This window comes from Gobio gobio, assembly GCF_949357685.1.
Source record: "Gobio gobio genome assembly, chromosome: 8".
In the NCBI taxonomy this organism is placed as follows: Eukaryota; Metazoa; Chordata; class Actinopteri; order Cypriniformes; family Gobionidae; genus Gobio; species Gobio gobio.
In genome coordinates this window covers 42577534-42599619 of record NC_137114.1, presented here as the reverse complement: position 1 = coordinate 42599619, position 22086 = coordinate 42577534, and the positions used below count along the sequence as shown (strand labels likewise).

Here is a 22086-nt window from a genome sequence, read left to right as displayed (position 1 = left end):
ACAATGCACCAGCCACACTCACTGAAAGGAACGAATCATTATTCTTTTGAGTCAGATCGTTTCAAATGAATCTTTTGAACCGGTTCACAAGACACCGGCCTGAATCGTTTCAAACGGTTCTTACTCATTGGTTGTATTTGATTTATGCTATGCGTTTATTTTTATATTTTTAATCCACAATTTATACCTACGTATACTATATATATATATATATATATATATATATATATATATATATATATATATATATATATATATATATATATGGATTATATATATATATATATATACGCGCATGTTAGATTTGGTAGGGTCTGTTATTTTTCATCTTCTTTTTATTTACTGTTTACATTTTACCTCGAAATTATTAATAACAACATCAATAATAATAATAAAAACTCAACCAATAGTTTTCTTTTACCCATTCTGTCAGGGTTTTTTTGTTTTTGTTTTTTTAACACACAAGATAAGAAGTCGTTAATCTTTCTACATTTTTAACAGTTTATAAAACTCATCTGACATTTTCAACAATAAATTGATTCCATAAGATAATACAGTTATCATAAGATAATACAGTGTCATTTATTATTCGGGTAAATTTAGTTTAAAGCACAGCTAAATGACCATGGCATGGGCGAGACACAAGTTCACCGGAGAGTCAAAATCATTCAAACTAGCATTTGAATGCCTCCTGAAAGGATCCTCTCCCTTCGAGCTCATTAAAGCCGTGGATCCTGTAGATGGCAGCAAAGACCGGCCATTTTTAATTAAAAGCTCCTCATTCCCATCACTTTCCTGTGGCGCTGCTCACTGCAGAGCCAAATGACGTCCAGCTCCACCGGATGTAATGGGTGGAGCTTTACCTAGTCCAGCTCCACCTCTGTGGACCTAATGGGTGGTCAAGCTCCACCCATTGGCTCTGCAGTTAGCAGCCTCTCACATTCAAAGTTTGTTTCGATCATTTTTGTGTATGGGATCAGTTATGTTGGCAGTATCTACGAAACTTTTTTAACCCCCCAATTAATCCATCATATCCATCATTAATATGATGGTATGTTATTAATGTGTGACAATGGAGAACAATAATGATATTGCCACAATGATGACACAAGTCATTATCTATTATTAATTTATACAAATATAACCTTTAGGTAGTTAGGCTACTAAAACCTACCCACAACCGTAAATGTAAATCAGTGGTCTCTAAAACTTCAAATTGCTGTAGCATTTCTATTTAACAGAATAATTCAATTCTGAATAATCCAGTTTTATTTTAAATGAGCAGTCAAACGGCTGTTTAAATGTGCCGGGATGGACCGTGAGATTTCGTATCACTCATAGCGTAAAGAACCACTGAATATGAACAGATTCTTTGAAACGAACTGTTCGAAAGAACCGACTCCGGATTCACATTACTAATAACAAATATTTTCGTAATTAAACTCTGCGGATTGTGCCCATAATTCAGCACGGCACATTTATACTGAACTGTGCCTGTGAGATGAAAGTAAGTTTTTACTTAATAATAAGATATAAAAAGTGGGCTCGTCCGGGATTTGAACCCGGGACCTCTCGCACCCGAAGCGAGAATCATACCCCTAGACCAACGAGCCGCGCAGTATATAAGGAAAATACCGCGTCATAAACAATGGGATACATATCCCATCTTTATGCTCCTTCTTCTTAAATCTGATTACCGAACTTGTCGTAAACTTACTAATATGCAGTTTATTAATTTATGTTATTCGATAATTTACAGCAACTCTTTTAACACGTTTCTCGTCAAAGTACACACATGTGGTGCTGAAGCAACAAGCAAGGGAACAAAGAAAAAAGCCAAGAGCGCGTCAATTAACTTATTTTTTATATATCATACATAAGACTGTTTGAATATAATACAAAGGGCATTTTCATATACACAAGTCTTGACTAGATCTTACAATCTGTGGACACTTATCCTTTTTCCCCATGCTGTTCAATTATATAGTGCATGTTGCATGAAAAGGGTCAAGAAAATCTGGAAAGAAAAGAAAATTAATCAAAAAGGCAGAAGAATGTTGAATTAAAATCCATGATCTTGTGAAATCAGTGACATTTAAGAGAAAGGGAAGAAACAGACCTAGCAAACCATGAGCATTATAAAAGTGTGGACATACATGCGTCATACCCTGTGAAAAGATTCTGTCGGTACAAGTTATAAGCCCTACCTTTAAATGTTGTCCTGTTGAAGTCAAATGCCTCTGACTAAACGCAATTTTTTGGTCCAATGACCGAGTAAGACAAGAAGGGTAAAACAAAAACCTAAATAGGTAAGCAAAAACATGGCAAATGTAATTGACATACCAGCAGGAGCAAATGTAGTGAGTTCTATACTTCCTTTATTTAAAAAAATATAAATATATACATAAATTCTATTTCAACTATTAAAAAGGGGCTGCATCTCATGAAAACTGCGCTAAATCAGATCTCATTTAGTAACAGCTGAAACAGGTGCACTCTTTAAAAGTTTCTGTCTTTTTTTTTTTTAGATATTGATTTTTGGAATGTTTATGTCAACGTCATCATAACTGCATTTTAATGTATATATATATATATATTTATGTATATATAACATTTTTAAATCCAGCTAACATTCAGGTAAACCTTCTTTCCGATTACCACTAGCCGTTGTGAGATTTGTAAAATATACCAAAACATGACTGAAAAGGAAAATCTGCACACACACTTTCTGGCAGGATATTGTCCCACTGTCTGTGAAGAACTGCTAAGATTGAGAGAAGTTGCAATCACGGGTTTGTTTGAAGAATTGAGACGTAAAGTGAGAAGCTAAGGGTGATGAGTGTGGGTGGGGGGGTGCTCACAACCTCTAATGTAAGAATCAGAGTGAGCACAGCTATCCTTAACATGACTGAATAGTGACTATAAACATTTATCCTCTTCAGAACAACATGCATGTGCCCGGTGTCTGTGTGGCAGCACCTCCAGTTTCCCTTTGAATAGTACATCTGAGGCAAGCATCAAACCAATCACTTGATAACAAATTCAACTCAGGTCACAGTAGCTACAGTAGACTGCCTGAATAAATCAATTTAAGTAGCCACTTAGATTTAAAAAGGTAGAAATTAGCATGTTCATCAAATTAGGTATAAAAGGCAGCATCACTGACTGATAGACCAGGAAAAATACAAAAACAAAACACTTTTCTCTCCTCAGAATAATTTGTGATCTCTCGGCTACTCTGTAGCCTGCAGAGTAACCGTTCAGAGTCCCTTCCCTCCCCTCGACAGGAAAGACCAATGAAAATCGGGGAGGTTTATCCATATAATTTCAGTATTTTGTTAACATGGGTTCAGCAAAAAAGTTCCAGTTTGAGAGTATACAGACTAAATGGACTTTGATGAACCTTGGGCTGAAGTGGTGAACTGCTACATTATTTCTTACAGACACCTAGTGCTATAAAAAACAACTGCTTTGGTATATCAAAAGAAAGAAAGACTAATAAAGGAAGAAGAAGAAAAAGAAAAAAAAAACACTAATTTGTGTAAAATTCACAGCATAATTCAAGAGGAGAAAAAAGGCAGTCACATAAATCTCATTACATATCTTCTGTGTTCAACACAAAGAGGCAAAATTTATGCTTTTTTTTTTCTTTTTTTCCAATGGGGACCACATGCTTGACGGGAAATAAAAAATGAAAAAGCAATAAAAAAAAAAAAGACGATGGGAATGAATACCTTCTATGTGAAATCCCACTTCGGCAATATTAGGAAGTCATGTTAGGGAACGTTTGAAGAAGACCCTGCAATTTGGAGTCCCTCAAATGAGAAATCTTTGCTAAATAAAAGGCCTCTGAATAACTACTCTCCCTAACCAATTAAGGACTCTTTAAATGTTAAAAATAGAGGACAGCCATCATCTCTATTTAATGATAAAGTCCAGCTCCTTTTCAGTCAAGGTCCAAAAGTCATAAGGCCAAAGGGTTCTCAACAGCAGCCCCAGATCCATCTGGATCCGGATCTGTCGCCCTCGTCACTCCTCAGCACACCTCCTTCCTCAGTTTGCTGTATGTAGTCGAAGCCGCCCGGTCTGGCCTGAAGAGCACTGCACCTGCCTGTCTCGGGCCCTAACCGCTAGGCCAGCGGAGCTCCGCAGCTTTGTGCCCCCTCTCGAAGAGTTACACGATACCGACAACACGAAATATCACTGCAAGTACTGCTTCCTTGACACGCTACAGGTATTAAACACACAGCTCTTTAGAGAAGTTTCACTTAAAGGGTAAATAAAAGAACGACCAGCCAAATTATAAAATGTCCAATGTCTCACTTGTTTGAACTAAACAAATGCTTTGCATTGCTTTACATATAAAAAGCTGTACGACAGCTCACAGCTCTGAAATGCTCACTGTATTGAACAAATTCAATTAAACAAAATCTCCTAGTTTCCAATGTAACAGATGGTTAAAAAAAAAAAAAAAAGGTACTGTATGCAGGCGAGTGAATCGGCAGATGGATGTCTCAGTTTCACTATGGTTATTTGCAGTATTACTAACTTATCTAGAATTCGACAACGTAAAATGATGGAAATACATATATACTTTTTTTTAAATACTCTTCAATTTGTAGCGGTTCAGTGATATCTCCCCTCAGAAGTGAGCAGCTTTTATTCTCTATGCACCTTTTGAAAAACAGGAGAAAATGAAAACACCACCGTGTAAAAAAAAAGGGAGGAGAACATAAAAAAACAAAACAAAAAAGTCACACAGAAAAACAAACCCATTTCAGCTAAAGTCACGAGCTGGCCATCGAGCTCTGCTGAACACAGACTCCAGTCATTGGAGAATCTTCCCTATCAATGCCTTGTCTCATGCCCAGGTGTCCCTCTGCTATAAAGTGACCAGGTCCTGTGTTTGTGGCAACAGGGTATGTGGGATGTCCAGCCATACCAGTCTCTTGGCGAGGATTTGAGAAGGCACCCAAACCCATACTCATACTTATACTTCCATTTTGGCTAAAGTCCAGGGTGTTGGCAGGAAGGTGGCGGAGCTGGTAAGCCTGGTTGCCTTGGTTTCCTGTGGAAGAGGAAGATGTGGAGGAAGAGGATGCAGAGGAAGACAGGGATGTCATGGACAGATGACCGTGCACCACCTCCATGGAATCCTGGGTGGAGGCGCTGTTGGTGGGTGAGTTGTAGAGTCGCGGCCGTGGTCGCGTTGCTATGACCTGTCCGTGGTGGTGGTGGTGGTGATGGTGGTGATGGGGGTGCAATGCCTTGGGATGCTGGGGAGGCACATGAAAAGTGGTTTCCTGGACTGGATGAGTCTCTACAGTGACAGGTTCTGGTCCTACAATTCCAGGCCATACTACGGGTGGATGATAAGGCTGTCTCGCCTGCACAAAACAAGGTAAATCAGAAGAAAACATTGTTCAATCTTGAAGGCCAAACTGAATTCCTTCAACTACTTGACAAGATAAGCCAGGGGGGGCTCACCTGAGGGCAAAGGTTGTCACAGTCTATGGCTGGCATGGCTGTGCCGAAATGCCCGCCGCTGTGCCGATGGTGGTGAGTTGGATCGGATCTTGCTCTGCCACTGGTGCTTGTTCCAGACGATCCTCCTGAGGCGAGGCAAAGCAAAGGAACAGTGTTAGGCTTTACTACAATCAGAGAGTTTAGAGACAGACCCCAGAACAGAATAAAACATAGTAGAACCTGAGCTTGAGGATGTACTAGACGTGGTCCCTGATGACTGTGACTGCTCGAGTGCAGGACTTGTTGACACACTGCTGCTTGTGTTTGTTCCTTCATCCGTCGTCTTCTTGAAGAAACTGTGCTGGAGGGCATAGTAGGGCTGAATTCGCGTCTTGGGGTCGTAGTCTAGCATTCTGAGAATGAGGTCCTTGAACTTCAAATAGTCAGCTACTGCATGGCCGGATTCTCCCGCCCGACGACCGCCTGGTCCACCACATTCCACTCCCAAGATGGCATGGAGCTTTCGAGATGCCGGAGGTTTGTACTGCTCACAGAAAAGCAGAGACGCATTATAGCACTTGCAACAATAATAACAAGCATTCACACAAAATCAGCTTGATAGAGATCCTACTTCAAATATCAGTAGCGCATACCCTTTTTCCATCTTTGGTCTTCTTAATACTCCATGTGCCATCTGACAACTTCTCAAAAAACTTCCTGGCTTTTGGTGCTAGGTCCATAATGTGATTGGGTGGGATCCCAAGTACTTCAACAATTTTGTTCATTTGGTCCACCTATTGGGGTTTCATTGATAAAAGATAAGTTTTGTCAGACAATTATTTACTATAAGAGTCCATTTTAAGTGGGTAGAATCATCCACAATAAAACTATGGCATGACTCCTGTATTCTGGAACACATTCAACAAGAGTAGTTTAGGGGCCTCAAGACAAATTAAAATAAGCCCAACCAACTAAAAATCTATAAAAAAAATAAAATAAAAAAATAACCTTTTCTCTTCTTTGAACCTTTACATTGAATCCAAAGCGACTTATAAATGAGGAGCATTTTGAAGAATTATAAAAAAAGTGCAATTTTAAGATCTAATAAGATTTGATTAACTTGTATGACTTTATAACTCCTTGTGCATTTTATATATTTATTTTACTAACATACATTTTTCTAGTTATGCCCAGCTCTAAAATATTTTATCAGGTAGAAATTGAGTTTTAAAAATTGTTTTTTGTAAAAATACCTTGGTCAAAAATGTTGAGAATCAGAAATTTAGGGGATTCACTCCCACATTTAAACATAGTTGTCAATGTTAAACCTTTAGATTCATGGTGTTTAAGGATATGGGAAATGTTATGGTATATTAGTAATAATAATAATAATTATCACATAGCTCATTACCTCGTTTGCTCCACTAAAGAGAGGTTCTCCTGTATGCATTTCCACCAGAATACATCCCAAAGACCACATGTCTATGGCCAGGTCATAGGGCATTCCCAATAACACTTCAGGGGAGCGGTAGAATCGACTCTGGATGTACTGATATATCTGATGTAGGGGGAGGAATACATAATCACATTAAGCATACTGTGACAATCACCACACAGTCCTTTTTAACACTCTCCACACAAGCAATAAATAAGGTGGTTCACAATACCCTTTGTCCCAGTTGGCAGGAGCTCCCAAAGTCCACAATTTTGATGGCACTTCTCTTGGGGTTACATAGCAGGATGTTCTCTGGCTTTAGGTCACAGTGGATGATGCTGAGCTCAGGTGTAGCGAGAAACAGAAGTGCTGTACACAATTGCTGGGCAAACTTCCGAGTCAGATTCAAAGAGACACCTCTGAAGTTCGTATTTCGTAACAAGTCATACAGGTTGTATGACAACATTTCAAATACTAAGCAAAGATGATTCCGGAACATGAAGTGCCGTTTCAAGTGTACTGAGAGAAAAAAAAGAAAGAAAAAAAGATTTTGAATTGAAGGAATGCACCATGTGTAAAGATTTTAAAATAATAAAAAAAATTAAAAAAAAAGATTTTAACAGGTTACTTACCTATATAGTATTTCATCTCTGTGTCATGTTTGTTCATGAGCTCGAGAAGCCGTACTTCAATTTGAGCTTGATTCAGAAAGGCCTTCTTGTTCTTGATGATCTTAATTGCTACCCACTCCTGCTCAGCTCGGTCGTAAGCTTTTACAACCTAAAATCATGTGTCAATTACTTTCATTAGACAATAATTTTAAGTTTGGATCTCCCATAAGATATCTAAATTACTTTGAAAAGTTGATAACGTGGTCCAAAACAATAATTTAGCCTGTTCCATCATGGTGAAAGTTGATATTTCTTACTTTTTATCAAGTTTATCTTGAAAAAAAAGTTCTCCCTACACAAAATAAATCTGAAGAGACTTAATATATCATACCTGTCCAAATGACCCTTTTCCAATTAAAGAGTCAATTTCATAGCGGTCCATCCATTTTTCCCCATTCTTGACAATGTAGTCGTAGTTTTCATCATCATAGCCATCATTAAAGACTTTTCTTTCTTTCTTGTGGCTGGAGTCCTCACCTTGACCCTGTTGATGCCGTCGTTTCTTTTTTGCATAATACACCTATACAAAGGAGCCAAAGCAAGTTTCACAGCATCAGTCTCAAATACTAGAGCATCGTTGTGCTCATAACTTTCTCATTTATTAGTCTGAGAACTTCCTAAAAGACTTTTCATAGGTACCTTCACATCTAGTATTCTTAGTTTGCTCTTTATGACGTCTTTATTTAGTGCTTTACTACTACAAGGACAGTAATCTGGCAAAATACAGAAATGAGAATAAAATAGGGATGGGGCGATTACCGGTTTCACGATAAACTTTGATAAAATGTACTGACGGTTAGTAATATCGTTAAAAAATATCATTAAAACCGTGTTTGATTGTCACGATTTTGAAAACTTGCGGTAAATCTTGTCCAGCCAGCATCAGTCTGGCGCAGGCGCAGCGCACAACGTTTTTTTGAACGAGAAGAAATGGCAGAAGGCAGTGACAGCGCTCGGGGGATTGTTCAGCCTTCTAAAAGGACCAAATCTGAGGTGTGCTCATATTTTGGCTTTTACAAAAGTCCTGAGAGAAATCTAATCGAGGATGGTCAGCCTGTCTGCAGAACATGCAAAAATAAAGTCGCTGCAATAGGGAGAAACACTTAAAATCTGCAGAGTCGTCTTCAGCGAACGCAAGGCTAGTGGACTTTGACCTTAATACCAAAACGATGTTTGGGAAATTATTGGACACAAAGTTTTGAGTTTAATTTCAAGCGAGTGAGATAAAATATTTAAAGTTCTTTGAGCCATAGATGAACGAACAAGTTCAATTAAGACTATTAAGGGTGACATTTAAGGGATAATAATGTATATTCATTGTACACTTACTACACAGATTTTCTTTATCACATAAATAATTACAGGGACATTTGTAATTATACACATTTTGAACAGTGTACAAAATAACTGTCCAGACAAGATGATCAAAAGAAGTTATAGTAATAATTATAGTAGTATTAATAGTAAAGTCCTCTGATTTCATTTTGACTACAATCAAAAACAGAGACGCAAGTTGCATTTGAATGAAACGAGAGAGGGCGTCTGTTGTGATACGCGGATGTGCGCTGCTATAATGCGTTTCTATTGATGACGGTCATTATAAGGAAGGAAATGCCACAATAGAATCGTGCTTTAAAAAAAACTACACAGGAGCTGCTTATTTTATTTGTTGTTTGTTCGATTTTCAAATATAAAACTATGCATGAGTTCTTTTTGAACACTTTCATCTAATTTGAACAAAACTGTGCTAATATTGATAATCGTGATAATTTGGGATTTTCAAATATAAAACTATGCATGAGTTCTTTTTGAACACTTTCATCTAATTTGAACAAAACTGTGCTAATATTGATAATCGTGATAATTTGGGGTCACTACAATCGTCATATGAAATTTTCAAACCGTCCCATCCCTAGAATAAAATGAAGAAACTTTACCTCATTGATGTGTTTGTAGGTTTTGATCAGGTCTATGGAGAGCTTCCTCAAAGGAGCTAAAGTAGGGTCACGAAAGCACTGGGGCATGTGCCTCTGCAATAAAACAAGCGGCAACACAAAGATTTAACAAGTGATATTTGTTATTTACTTTTGTCTAAGAGGAAAAATAATAATCCACAGGCAAGGTGGAAAGTAACAGGAAGAATTAATTTCACAAAGTGCAATAATACTGAGCATATTCCATCCATGTTTATGCAAATAAACGGGAGCGGAGCATTTAGTACCTGGCTGGCAGTGAGTGCTTGTGTCTGATCACTGTATGGCAGTACAGTGACAGACTGGTCTGTACTCTGCTGGTGACAGTCACTGTACTGCTGGTGCGAATGAGGCATGGGAGCAGCCATCTGAAGACCAGCAGCATGGAAAGAAAGAGAGGGTGCAAGCCGGACAGACGAGGGTTTGCATGCTGAGGTCTCTCCCCCTGGAGGAAATTTAAGCTAAATTAGTGTGTGTTAGAAACAAAATTCTCCTCTCTCCCTGTGATCCTTTGAATCATAAACCTCTTTCAGGTTAATAAGACGATCCTTTTCTCTCTGTTTTAGGAGAGCAAATCCATCCCTGAGATTTTTATGTAACCAAATGTGAGGCATAGGCTTACTAGAACTAACACAAAACAGGGTAGAAAGCGAATGCATATTTATATACATTAAGAAATGTGTGTAATGTTATTTATCAGAATGTTGCAAAATATATCCTTTTAAGAGGAAATGCCAGAAAAATAGCACACAAAAAAAGACATAGGTTAACTGTAAAGAAAAGGAAAAATACATCAGTTCTCCTCTCAATTTCTAAATAAAATCAAATGAAGACTACAGGGCAAATTTCATGTCAAGTGCACATTTTTTTGGTCAGAAATCTGTCCTCTTTTAGCGGTAAATTGTGACAATTATAAGGAGCTTGCTCATATATCAGCATCTCTTGCCAGGCAACACAATGCACCACAGCCACACAGAATCCCACCACTATTCAGAATCCCAGCAACAGCACCTAATTAGCATAGCCTATCACCAAGAAGATACAGTGTGATTTGGCAAGCCCATCAATGTTCAAGCCAATCACAGAAGAGTATGCAAATAGCCTACTTTTGTTGCCAGGGCAGAGCTGCTCCCATTTTCCAATAAGAAAACAAGAAATAAACAAGAAATAAAATTGAACTTTGGCACACTTAGATGAAGCATCCACCACATTGGAGCCTGACAGCAAAATAGCAGCTCAGACCCCACTCATGGTGTAGGAGCAGAGAATGATTCAGCTGACCTAACTAAGGCAGGGCAAAGAATTCATGTGATCCACAAAATATCAGAGGATGGAAACACTTCTTCAGCCTCAAACAACCATTTCAAAAGGTTTTCAAGCCAAAAGCCTATGAAATAATAATACATATTTCACAGCACATTTTACATTTGCCAATATAAATATTTAAAATTGACGCTGTGCTTAAAAAAAACAAACAGTTAAAATATAAAGCAGATGCTTTTTTTTTTTTAAGCAGTTATGCTAAGGCACATTTCTCAATAAAGGCTTGATGATTCATGTTATCAAGGACTGTGCATTATGACATACATCGGTTTTCTCTTGTTGAATTGCACAAAGAGAAAAAAACATTACATTCTGCACCATAGAAGTCCCTTTAAATGTACATCTAGTGCTGTGTCTGTGAGATTTATTTTCATAGAATAAATGCAACCATTTTTGTATATAGGCCTGTATTAAAATTGTAAAGTTGCAACATAAATATATAAATGTTCAAAGTGTTCAGCAGTGCATTTCACTATTCTCTGCATGTCACAAATTTGACATGTGAACTACTCAGATTGACATTTCCATTTCTGAATCTGATTAAACTTGTAAAAAGAAGAAATATTATATATTATGCAAGTGTTTTCCTTTTACTGGTCTGTGATTATCCTGTTTTAAGGGATGGAATCAAAAAAACAAAAACAAATTAAAGTAGGACAAATTTAGTGTAATTTATTTTTTAACAACTTACAAAAACTAGTGATACGCTTTGTAATAAATAACATTATTCGCAGAAACTTTTGACATCTAATGCAAAATGCATAATTTTTAAGTTATTTTATTCTATGACATGCCTGGTGGTTATGTATCTGATATACAACTAATTCCTTTGACTATTGTACAGTGGGGGAATGTGATCATTAAATTACCTTCTCTCAATGAACATGCAAAAAGAGCCGAGAACAGTTATGGCTTTCCATCAAACGTTTTCCAATCTGTAATAAAGCTCTGTAACAACGTAACTGGACCTTACTTATAGTGTAATAGCAGCCAGCTCCCTGTACTTTAAAGTCCTCATGAAATCAAATTCGATCTTATTTACTTTGTTAGCACACATTACAGGTCTTAAGGCCCTCTTATACTCGCGCCTGGCTCCGCAGCACGAGCTCCGCAAACTGAGCGCGCTCCTCCCCCAAACGGACGAGGCGTTTATAGTCGACGCACGCGCCGTTGTAGTATTCTGTGAAACGACAGGGGGCGACTTGGAGTAATTGTTCTTAAATCCGTCGAAAGCACGAGCGAAGAAGTAGTTTACCGGAACAGGTGAACATGGCGTCCCGCAAGCCGTTCGTGGAACATAAACGAACCCACATGAGCCCCGTAACTTTACAAGAGAGACTGGCCGTCACACTACGTGTTCTTGCGTCTGGCAGTAACCAAAAATGTGTTGCCTACAGTTACAAGTTGGGCTCGACCACAGTTTCGTTGATCGTAGTACAAGTACATTCCCCCAAATTTTGCAGATGGTTTTTATACTAATATATATATATATATATATATTAGTTCACAGTGCATTAACTGAAGATGACAACTAATTTCTGATTTTGTTTGTACATTCTGAAATTAACACTAAACAAGCACAATAAATGCTGCAGAAAGTGTCTTGTAAACTAATGTACTAAATGAAGCCTCTTTGTACAGTTACTTTTTATAAAACATGCCTTATTTTATCAAAGGTTCTATTTCAGTTGGTGTAGGCTCATTTTGAAGGCTCATGTAAGCAGTTACTTAAGACAAGTGCAAACTGGGTGCTTAATGCAAATGTATTCTAAAGTCCTATTCACAAAAGGAATGGATGGTTGGACGGATGGATGGCCATCAATGCAAACTTTCCATGAATTCTGTGCCATCTGGCTGTCGCGATGATCCCTCATGGAATGGTCATAAATGTGCCGGGACTGACGCACCAGCTCGGACAAAGTCGCCTCAAAATCGTACATCTTCGGATGCGGAGGTGCGCGCGGAGTTACAAAAAATGCGCTGCGCACCGCCAGGCGAAATGGGGTCTTGCGGAGCCAACGCGCGAGACCGCCCCCTCCGCGTTGACGTCATTTTTGCCGCGCACACCCTCGCGCTCTTGCGGCCGCGGCGAGTATAAACAAGGCTTTAGGGTGAGCAATTAATCCGTGCAAGTTAATACACAATTGTTTGCCGTGGTAATCTTTAATCAAAATCTGAAAAATAACTTCCGGTCTGGAATGGTGTTCCCTTTCCGATGACGGCAGGGGTTTGAATATCCTAACCACTCCCCTCCAACCGTTAGTCTGCTATGAGCGGGAGATGGAGCGGCGGAGCGCTGAAGTAAAAAACCCGCCCTCCATTCAATATTCCGTTTCACTCAGAAATACGTCACAGCACTAATAAAATCAGTTGCAACTTCCGGTTCACTGGGACTTTAATGGCTTTCATGATAGCCACTGCACTGACACCTTCTCAAATTGCAAACCTAAAATGTGCTACATGTCCCAGAAATTATTCCTCTTAATATTTGGCATGGAGCACATAAACAAAAAAGTACAGCAAACAAAGAATAACTTCACCCAAGTTATGACTAAGCCACAAAGAGAAAGAGCAGCCAACAAGTGGTTTTGATTACTACTAGATATTCCCCTTTAAAAACTAGGGTTGAACGATTTTGGAAAATAATTTAATTGCGTTTGTTTTTCTACCAATATTGCAATTATTATTTTAAGCTCTTTATCTTCTGTATCAACAAAGACAACCTCGGTTTTGAAGTCACGGTTCGGTACGGGTTCGGTACAACAGTTTTACAAAATTGCTTTTTATTTATTTTTATTAAACAGTGGTTTACTGAAAAAAATTGTGTCTGTCCTTAAATGAATTCAATTATAACTAAAAGTTTCTTAAAGATAATGCTGTAAACTATATAGGGAGCCCTTACTTATACTTTACTATAATATTAAAAGGTTAACAACAGAGGCCAAACTATTTGCCTAAATTCAATTGCTATTTATTTTTAGAAATAATAATCAACACTCAAATAACACATTATGTGCAAACATGTTAACTTCACATAAGGCAGTTTTTGCATTAACTTCCAAATAATAAAATAGTTTTTTCTCCAATTCGTTGTTGAAATATAATAATTTATACACAATGGCTGGCTGTCATTTTCATGACAGATTTAAAACATTAAATAATCCAGACATCAGTAACAGGTTAAGTAGAATTAATATAGTGCATATATTTAGTAAAAGCTGATTTCTCTAGTGAACTAACAGCTGTGGACATTGAATGACTTCTGAGGTAAAGCTGGTTTAATATTGACGTCTTTCCGCCGTTGAAACATTGATTGATCGATTACACAAGATATGATTAATTTCAGTGAGCTGTAATGTATCCTCGACATACCTTAAGATATTAATTCATGTTTATTCTTTAGGAAGAGAAGATCGCGTTCACACGCATCAGTCACGTCACATTAAAGAGCGTCAAAACGGCATTTATCGTTTGAATTTCGTGGTAAAACTTTCGGAGGTGGGACTCGGGCGCTGAACATGCTGATTGGTTGAGCTCACGCAGCATTTTATTTCAACTGGCATTTTTAAAAGTCTTGCGAGGTTCGTTCTGCGTTCAGTAAATATCAGTCTTGCTCTTTCTGTCCGATGGCGCGCGGTCTCCGCAATCGCACGGTCAATGTTTGCTAGCTTTACGAGCTTTCAGAATGCGCTTTAGTATCAGTGCTCGTCTCTTTTCCATCGTTTTGTTAATGTCATATTAGTAAACCACATAACCAGCGCTGCTTGCAACTCCACCACTTGTTATTGTTGCAGACATGTATTGCACAAAAATGATAACTGTTCGTCTGTGACTGGGAGGAGCAGTCGCGCACAGTCCCACGTCTCTGGACTAATTTGCCTAATCTTCACGGTACTTTAGACCGCAGTGGAAACGCAGACAGTAGCAGGTCTGGGGGGAAAAAAGGTTCCTGTAAAAAAAGTTCCTGGTACAAATTGTTCCGGGTAATTGTGGTGGAAACGGGGCTTAAGTGTATTTGCGGAAGACAAAATCCAGTGGGCTCAGGAAAGTTGCACGCATTCCTACGTCACCGGAATAATCTTCACAGTACTTTAGACCACGATGGAAATGCAGACAGCATCAGGTATGTGGGGAAAAAAAAGTTCCTGGGACAAATTGTACCAGGTAATTTGTGGAAACAGGGCTTATGAAATTGACTCTTCATTTGGAAAAGGGTCATTTGGACAGGTATGATGTCCAGGTTTATTTTACTTTTTTCAAGCGTGAGCATTTGAAATCAGTGAGTTTCGTATTTTTATATACAAGCCCACTTCATTTCAAAGTACATAAATTATGCCTTTGTAGTAGAGTTGTTCCAATTCCGATACTAGTATTGGAAATATCAGCGAGTACTTGAACCCATGTACCGATCCGATACCATTTTCTTTAACAAGACCTAGTTATAACCGCAAGCTTTGCCTAACCACTATGTGGTTCTACTTCGCTGCTCAGAATGCATTGCAAACACAGGAAGCTGTGCTGTGTTGCCACAAGCAACACCTGTTTAGAGCAGCGAAGAATAAATGAAAATGCGTTAGCAGTATGTCCCCTGTTTAGCAGTATTTCAGATTGGACCAACCAGACAGTAAAACGGTGACTAGGGATGTCACAAGTACGAGCACTTCAGTACCAAGTCAGTGCTGAAATTTTAAAAAAAAAGTGATTATACCAGCATTTCTGTAGTACCGGTAGTAAGTTACCGACTCCCGAGCAAGGTTATTATAGTTTTACATTTTTCATTATTTTGTTTTGACTTTTTGTTTTCAAAATCAGTTTAGTTTTAATTCGTTTTAAAAGTGGGTTTGCTAGTTTATTTTTTATTTTTTGAAAATGCTTAGTTGTATTTTTATTGGTTTTAGTGTTAGTTTTAGTCTTTTTATGGGTTTTTTAACAGGGGCTAGATTCAAAAAGGTCAGAAAAAGTATTGTGTAATAATAACTCGACAAAAACATAAAATTTTAGAAAATATTCATTCAAAAATAAAACCAGTACATAAAATATACACATGGGCACAAATATGTAAACAGTCTCAACACTCTGTAGTAAGTGCAAAATGTGTAAGTGACGTGTGCCAGTAAAAAACCCAAAGAGCCAACAGACTAAAAAAGACATACATGAACCGCATGTATTCAACCCATTTTTGAGCTAAAATACAAATATACAGCTAAACCTAAATTGAGCTAAACCTATACAAATTCCACAGCTGTACAATTTTCACACCCTATACTAAATTTATCCTATATAATAGCCTACTCATCTGGACTGATGCAGCAAACATTCAGTGTAAGAGTAAACAACTGACATAACACTATATAAGCTGTGATTCAAAAATTTTATAATGTTTTGACATCGACAACCCAAGTGCATTTTACCTCAAACTTGCGACTAGTTAACTTCCTAAAGTAGCAATCGCTTCTCGGGTCGCCATTAGCACACTGACAAAATTATATTCAGAATTAGGGGTGTAGCGGTACACGTATTCGTACCGAACCGTTTCGGTACAGGGCTTTCGGTTCGGTGCACCGAACGGTTTCCGAATGCAATCTTTAGCAGTTAACAGTAGGCTTGTTTTAAGCGCGGAAAACACTTCAATCCGAGTTCCCACACGAACATATTAAGTATTCAGTCCGTTTTATCACGAAATTCAAACGATATGCAGTTTTGACGCTCTTTAATGTGGCGCCACTGATCACTGTAATCGCTCAGTGTTTCAACGGCGGAAAGACGTCAATATAACTGCTTGTAGGGCTGCACGATTCTTGCTAAAATGTGAATCACGATTTTTCTCCATGGGAATTGAGATCACGATTCTCTTACACGATTCTCATTTTTTCTTATACTTTAAAAAAAATTTATCAATTTTAAATAAAAGTAATTAGTTACAATTAAATTAAAATGTAGAAACAACAAATGTAGACAGACTAGATGTAAATATATGCTTATTACTGTTTATTTCTATTTTTATGATTATTTAATATCTTGCCTTGTGGAGAGAGGGTTTTTGTTGTCTTATTTCGTTGTTTCATTTTGTTTTTGCGTTTTTGTAAAAAATGAAAACTATAAATAAAATATTTTTAATTTTTTTTTTATAAGAAAACGCTTAACGTGGCTTAATGTACTAAGACAGTGTTACAGACATCCCAACCTGAAAAAAATAATCGAGTCAATAAGTGAATGAGATCACATTTATGTTTGAATCGAGATCGTGATTTTTTTTCGATTAATCGTGCAGCCCTAACTGCTTGTAAATTAAACAATGTCATGTAGCATCACATTTACCTCAGGCATTCAATCAGTGTCCACAGAATTGTATTCACAAGAGAAATTACTAAAAACTCTCATTAAATATATGCACTATATTAGTCTATATATTAATTATATTCTACTTAACCTATTAGGGATGTCTTCATTATTTCATGTATGTTTAAATAAATCTGTGCATAAATGATTATATTTCAACAACGAATTGGGGAAAAAAATATTTTATAATTAGATTTAGAAGCTATTGCAAAAACTGCCTAATGTGAAGTTTACATATTTGAGTGTTGATTATTATACCTAAAAATAAATAGCAACTGAATTTAGGCTAATAGTTTGGGCTCTGTTTTTAACCATTAATATTAATGTGCAAGTAAGGGCTCCTTATATAGTTTACAGCAATATCTTCAATAAACTTTTAGTTATAATTTAATTCATTTAAGGACAGATTTTTTTTCTGTAAACCACTGTTTAGTAAAAAATAAAAATCAATTATGTAAAACTGCTGTACCGAACCGTGACTTCAAAACCGAGGTACAAACAGAACCGTCAGTTTTGTGTACCGTTACACCCCTATTCAGAATTAAAAATATTTTTTTACGCTGGGAAAGGAAATGCAGCTGAACGTTATTTGCTCTACGAAAGACAAAACTAAGGACATTTAATCTATAATTTTATTTTATTTTAGTTAGTTTTGCCAAACACACATTACAGTTTTGGTTAGTTATCGTTTTTTTTTGTAATGCCTCGTTTTTATTTTTATTTCAGTTAACAACAATGTTTTTTCCCACCTAGTTTTCGTTTGTTTTCGTTAACGATTGTAACCGTGCTCCCGAGTATGCTATAATCTAAGCACAGGGCTCCAGACTGTAGCCGAATATATACTACACTGTAAAACAAATTCAGGTCTCCAATTGAACATTTTCTAGTGACCGATCACATCTAAATTTTTCAGTTGGCCAAATTGATTTTCTGTGAATTGATGCAATTTAATTCAATTTAGCCAACAAAAAAATTTAGATGTGATCGGTCACTAGAAAATGTGTTTGTGAATATTAAACTGCAAAATAGTATTTAAATATTACTCCTGCATGTTCTGCGTCTCTGTGGATGACGGGCGCAGATGCACGGGCGCGCGCACACACGCACGACACTTGCTCGCTGTCTTTGTAGTCTCTGCCGTGTGTCACTATATGAGGACACAAACGCATAAACCGTCACTTCATGAGAATTTACAGTTTCATTTGAGAAAACTGTCATATAATGAACACAGACACTCAAAGATCTTCACGGCAACCCGTCAAAATAAAAGTTTGGTTTAATGTGAAGAAATTGACACTATGTTAAGCTACAGTTGTAGCCTACAGTAGATTTATTTACGTCTCTTTGTAATAATAATACATCTCTATTAATAATAATAATTATGCCTAGACGGTTGCTTATTTTTTACTTGTTTTGCTGTAAAGAGATTATTTTCTGATTTAATATATAATTTTTTTAATATTCCTAGACTTATTTGTTGCACAGTTTTTTATACAGTTATATTGTAAAACTAAAATATCTTTCTTAGTTTTAGTTAGTTTAGTTAGATTTGTGGCTGCATTTGAAGTTATTTTTCGCTTACAGGGATAGTTCCCCCAAAAACAAAAATTATGTTTTTCTGCTTACCCCTAAGGCATCCAAGATGTAGGTGTCTTCGTTTCTTCAGTAGAACACAAATGAAAAGATTTTTAACTCTGCTGTGTGTCACTCATATAATGCTTGTCGATGGAGTCTAATTCTATTAGAGTAAAAAAAAAAACATGGACAATTGTTTTTGGACAAAACGCTTTAGATCTCCAGACTGCCAACACTTCCCGTAGGTGAGGTCAAAATAGCGGCTGGGTCATAGATATATACATAGATACCTCATTAGTGCCTGCGTGGATCATGGCGTGGATCGCTCGAATGAGGAATCTACGCATACATATCTATGACCCGCCCGCTATTTTGACCTCACCTACGGGAAGTGATGGCAGTCTGCAGAGCTGAAGCATTCGTCTGATATGAGGTGATATATTTGCATATATACTGCTAGATTTCTCTCAGAAACCGATCGTTTCATGTCTTAAGACATCAATGTGTCGTCACATGTTTTTTTTACTCTAATAGAATTAGACTCCATTGACAAGCATTATATGAGTGACACACAGCAACGGTTGGAGTTAAAAATCTTAATTTGTGTTCTACTGAAGAAACGAAGACACCTACATCTTGGATGCCTTAGGGGTAAGCAGAAAAACATAACATTTTCGTTTTTGGGTGAACTATCCCTTTAAGAAAAATAGATAATATTACTGTCAAATGCATGTCAGATAATAAAAATGCTGTAATAAATACAGTAGTTCACCATGTATTTGTTCATGTTTTATTAAGGGATAAGTCTGAAGCACACCATAAAATAATTCTAGCAATTCATACAGGGCTAGTAGTATATACAGCTGTAAACCTGACTCTCCATTTTCTTCCACTCCAGATAGGGGATTTCATTTTTATTTTTATTTATTTTAATTCCTATTATAACTGTTTTAATTTATCTTTTTATTTTTATTATTATTTTGTTAAGGCTGTCAGGGTGGACGAGGTTGAGAGACGGGAGCGCGATAAATCGAAATCCCTCCAGCGCGAGGACGATCCGTTTAGATCTGCTCTGACGGATAGATCTGAGATAGCCCTGGTGGTTCAGTCCAGGAAGATTTGTCTGTAAGAGTAATGTTTAAACGCACAGTTACCTGACAAATATTTTTAACGTAAACCTGACTCTCCATTTTCTTCCACTCCAGATACGGGTTATATATTTATATATATATATATATATATATTTTTTTTTTTTTTTTTTTTTCTTTTTTTTTTTTTTTCTCACCTACGAATAATTTCATTTCTGTGTAAAGCACTTTGAATTGCCACTGTGTATGAAATGTGCTATACAAATAAACTTGCCTTGCCTAGCTGTATATACAGATACACACCCAGGTATCGGATCAGTACTCTGTATCGGCCAATACCCTGAGCCAGGGCTCTAGAGTGCAACCAAATTTTTCCTAGGTCGCACCGGTGCACCTAACGTCATTGCATGCGCTCAGCTGCCTCTCCACGAACGAAGCGTTTGTTCTCCTTTGACTGAACTCACACATGGTTGGATCATGTCGTGGTCTAAACCAATCAGAGACAGAGATGGGGCAGGTCTTTGCCTCTGATTGGCTGTGGTCCAGATATTCCTGCTCCGTGCTGTTTGTGTGATTGAAATTGCGACCTGAGCAGCACCAGAGAATCAGTTACAGCAATTAGCATCAGCAAACTAAACGCGACGCTGAAACGGTTTGTGAGTCCATTTCAGTGAAGGTGTGTGTGTGAGCGCATGTGTGTGTGTGTGAGAGAGAGAATGAACGTGAACTTGTGCCACCCTAAACTACTTCATTGTCATGACAACCGTCTGTCAGTGTTAGCTAAGGTGTCGCGAGAATCAAAACATCTAGGAATAGCTCCGTATGTTTTAGGCATATTCAAAAAAGTCTAACGTTACATTAAGTGAAATGAAATAAGTCCTGTAACTGCTTAACCCAGTCGGCGTCAATACTGTGATTGTGCATTGTTATATTATATTCCAAAAATAATCTCTTTGAGAACGATATTTGCTGATATATCTACTGTCCTACCTGAAATGCTAACGTTATTCATTGTTAATTTGCTGTGCCTGCTGCAAAGTTACTTTCTGGCTCTTTGAAAAAAACATTCGACCACGATTAATCCAGCGGTGATCTACCAGTGATAATTCATAATTTCATTATAGCATTTGTTCCAGCTGGGACAATTTAGAAATATAAACAAATATAGGCTACCGTAGCCTACAATAGCCTATCAGTAAAGTTACCACATAATTATGACAATCATCAAAGCGTGAGATATATATATATATATATAGCAGGCAGAGGAAATTAAAAAGTCTGTATTTTTATTTATTATTTGTATTTCATTGTTTATCATTTCATTATCTTTTAAATTAAGTTATAACACTTTGTCTAAACTTTTAAAATAGTAAAATGTTCAAAGCATTGTTTCCCTTGATTTTAATTCCTGTGTAACTGCATATATTATGTTAAGTTAATACATGTCATTTAAATAATGTATATGAATGTATATGGAGTGTGATTAAAAAGGTGACCTTGAAATTGTGGCGTTCAAGGCGACGCGAGCCGGGGGAAATTTTTGGGTGCACCTAAATTTTGTGCTGGTGCACCTAAATAAAAAAGTTAGGCGCACCAGTGCAACCAAGGCAAAAAGTTAGTCTGGAGCCCTGCCCTGAGCCCAGGTATTGGAATCGGTATCGGAACATCTCTACTTCGTAGAGCATTTGTAAAGAAAATACCGGCGAGCGAGAGCAAGTGTAACATCTAGCAAAGTGTGCACATGAATCCTGTGAATGTCATTGTGATTCACTTCAACCTTTCCAAACTTTATGAAACATTATTTTAAGGAAGGTTCGAGTGGTGTGTGCGTGTGTGAGGAAATGGAAGCAAGCAGAATACGGGAGTTTAATACTGATAATTTCTTTATTAAAAAAGAAAAATAATGCGAATTGAGCCGGCAGAGTGTGAGGGTCGTGGCGGCCCGTGAGTTTACACCTGCTATCGAGTCCGAGATGCAGATCCGGCACTCTTTTCAGTGCACCTCGGTGTCGGAAAAAGAAAAGAAGAAAGGAGTAGATTTAGCATCTAATGGCAGCGTGGATGATGAGGTGAGTGCCTCGCGTTTCTCATGCCCGCTCCACTCGATCAAACGGAATATGGGCGGCAATCCAACAGACAAGGCGGTCGTGACAGTTGTTTGTCATAAGTAGGGTTGGGTACCGAACTCTGTACTTTTAAGGGCACCGACCGGATTA

At 37.5% G+C, this 22086-nt stretch overlaps 1 protein-coding gene across 1 annotated transcript in view; it reads right to left on the bottom strand.

Annotated features, from left to right (window-relative positions):
• Positions 1–2540: 2540 nt before the first annotated feature.
• Positions 2541–22086, bottom strand: part of dyrk1ab (dual-specificity tyrosine-(Y)-phosphorylation regulated kinase 1A, b) — a 28700-nt gene continuing 9154 nt past the window's right edge. Inside the window, exons 2-11 of the mRNA XM_079822632.1 lie at positions 9794–9990; positions 9510–9602; positions 7904–8092; positions 7534–7681; positions 7134–7420; positions 6878–7024; positions 6120–6260; positions 5707–6010; positions 5488–5612; positions 2541–5387 (exon numbers count right to left, since the gene is read on the bottom strand). Of these exons, the coding sequence (XP_079678758.1) occupies positions 4788–5387; positions 5488–5612; positions 5707–6010; positions 6120–6260; positions 6878–7024; positions 7134–7420; positions 7534–7681; positions 7904–8092; positions 9510–9602; positions 9794–9913 (2154 nt within the window). The 5' untranslated portion in view covers positions 9914–9990 and the 3' untranslated portion in view covers positions 2541–4787. The remainder of the gene's footprint in view (positions 5388–5487; positions 5613–5706; positions 6011–6119; positions 6261–6877; positions 7025–7133; positions 7421–7533; positions 7682–7903; positions 8093–9509; positions 9603–9793; positions 9991–22086) is intronic.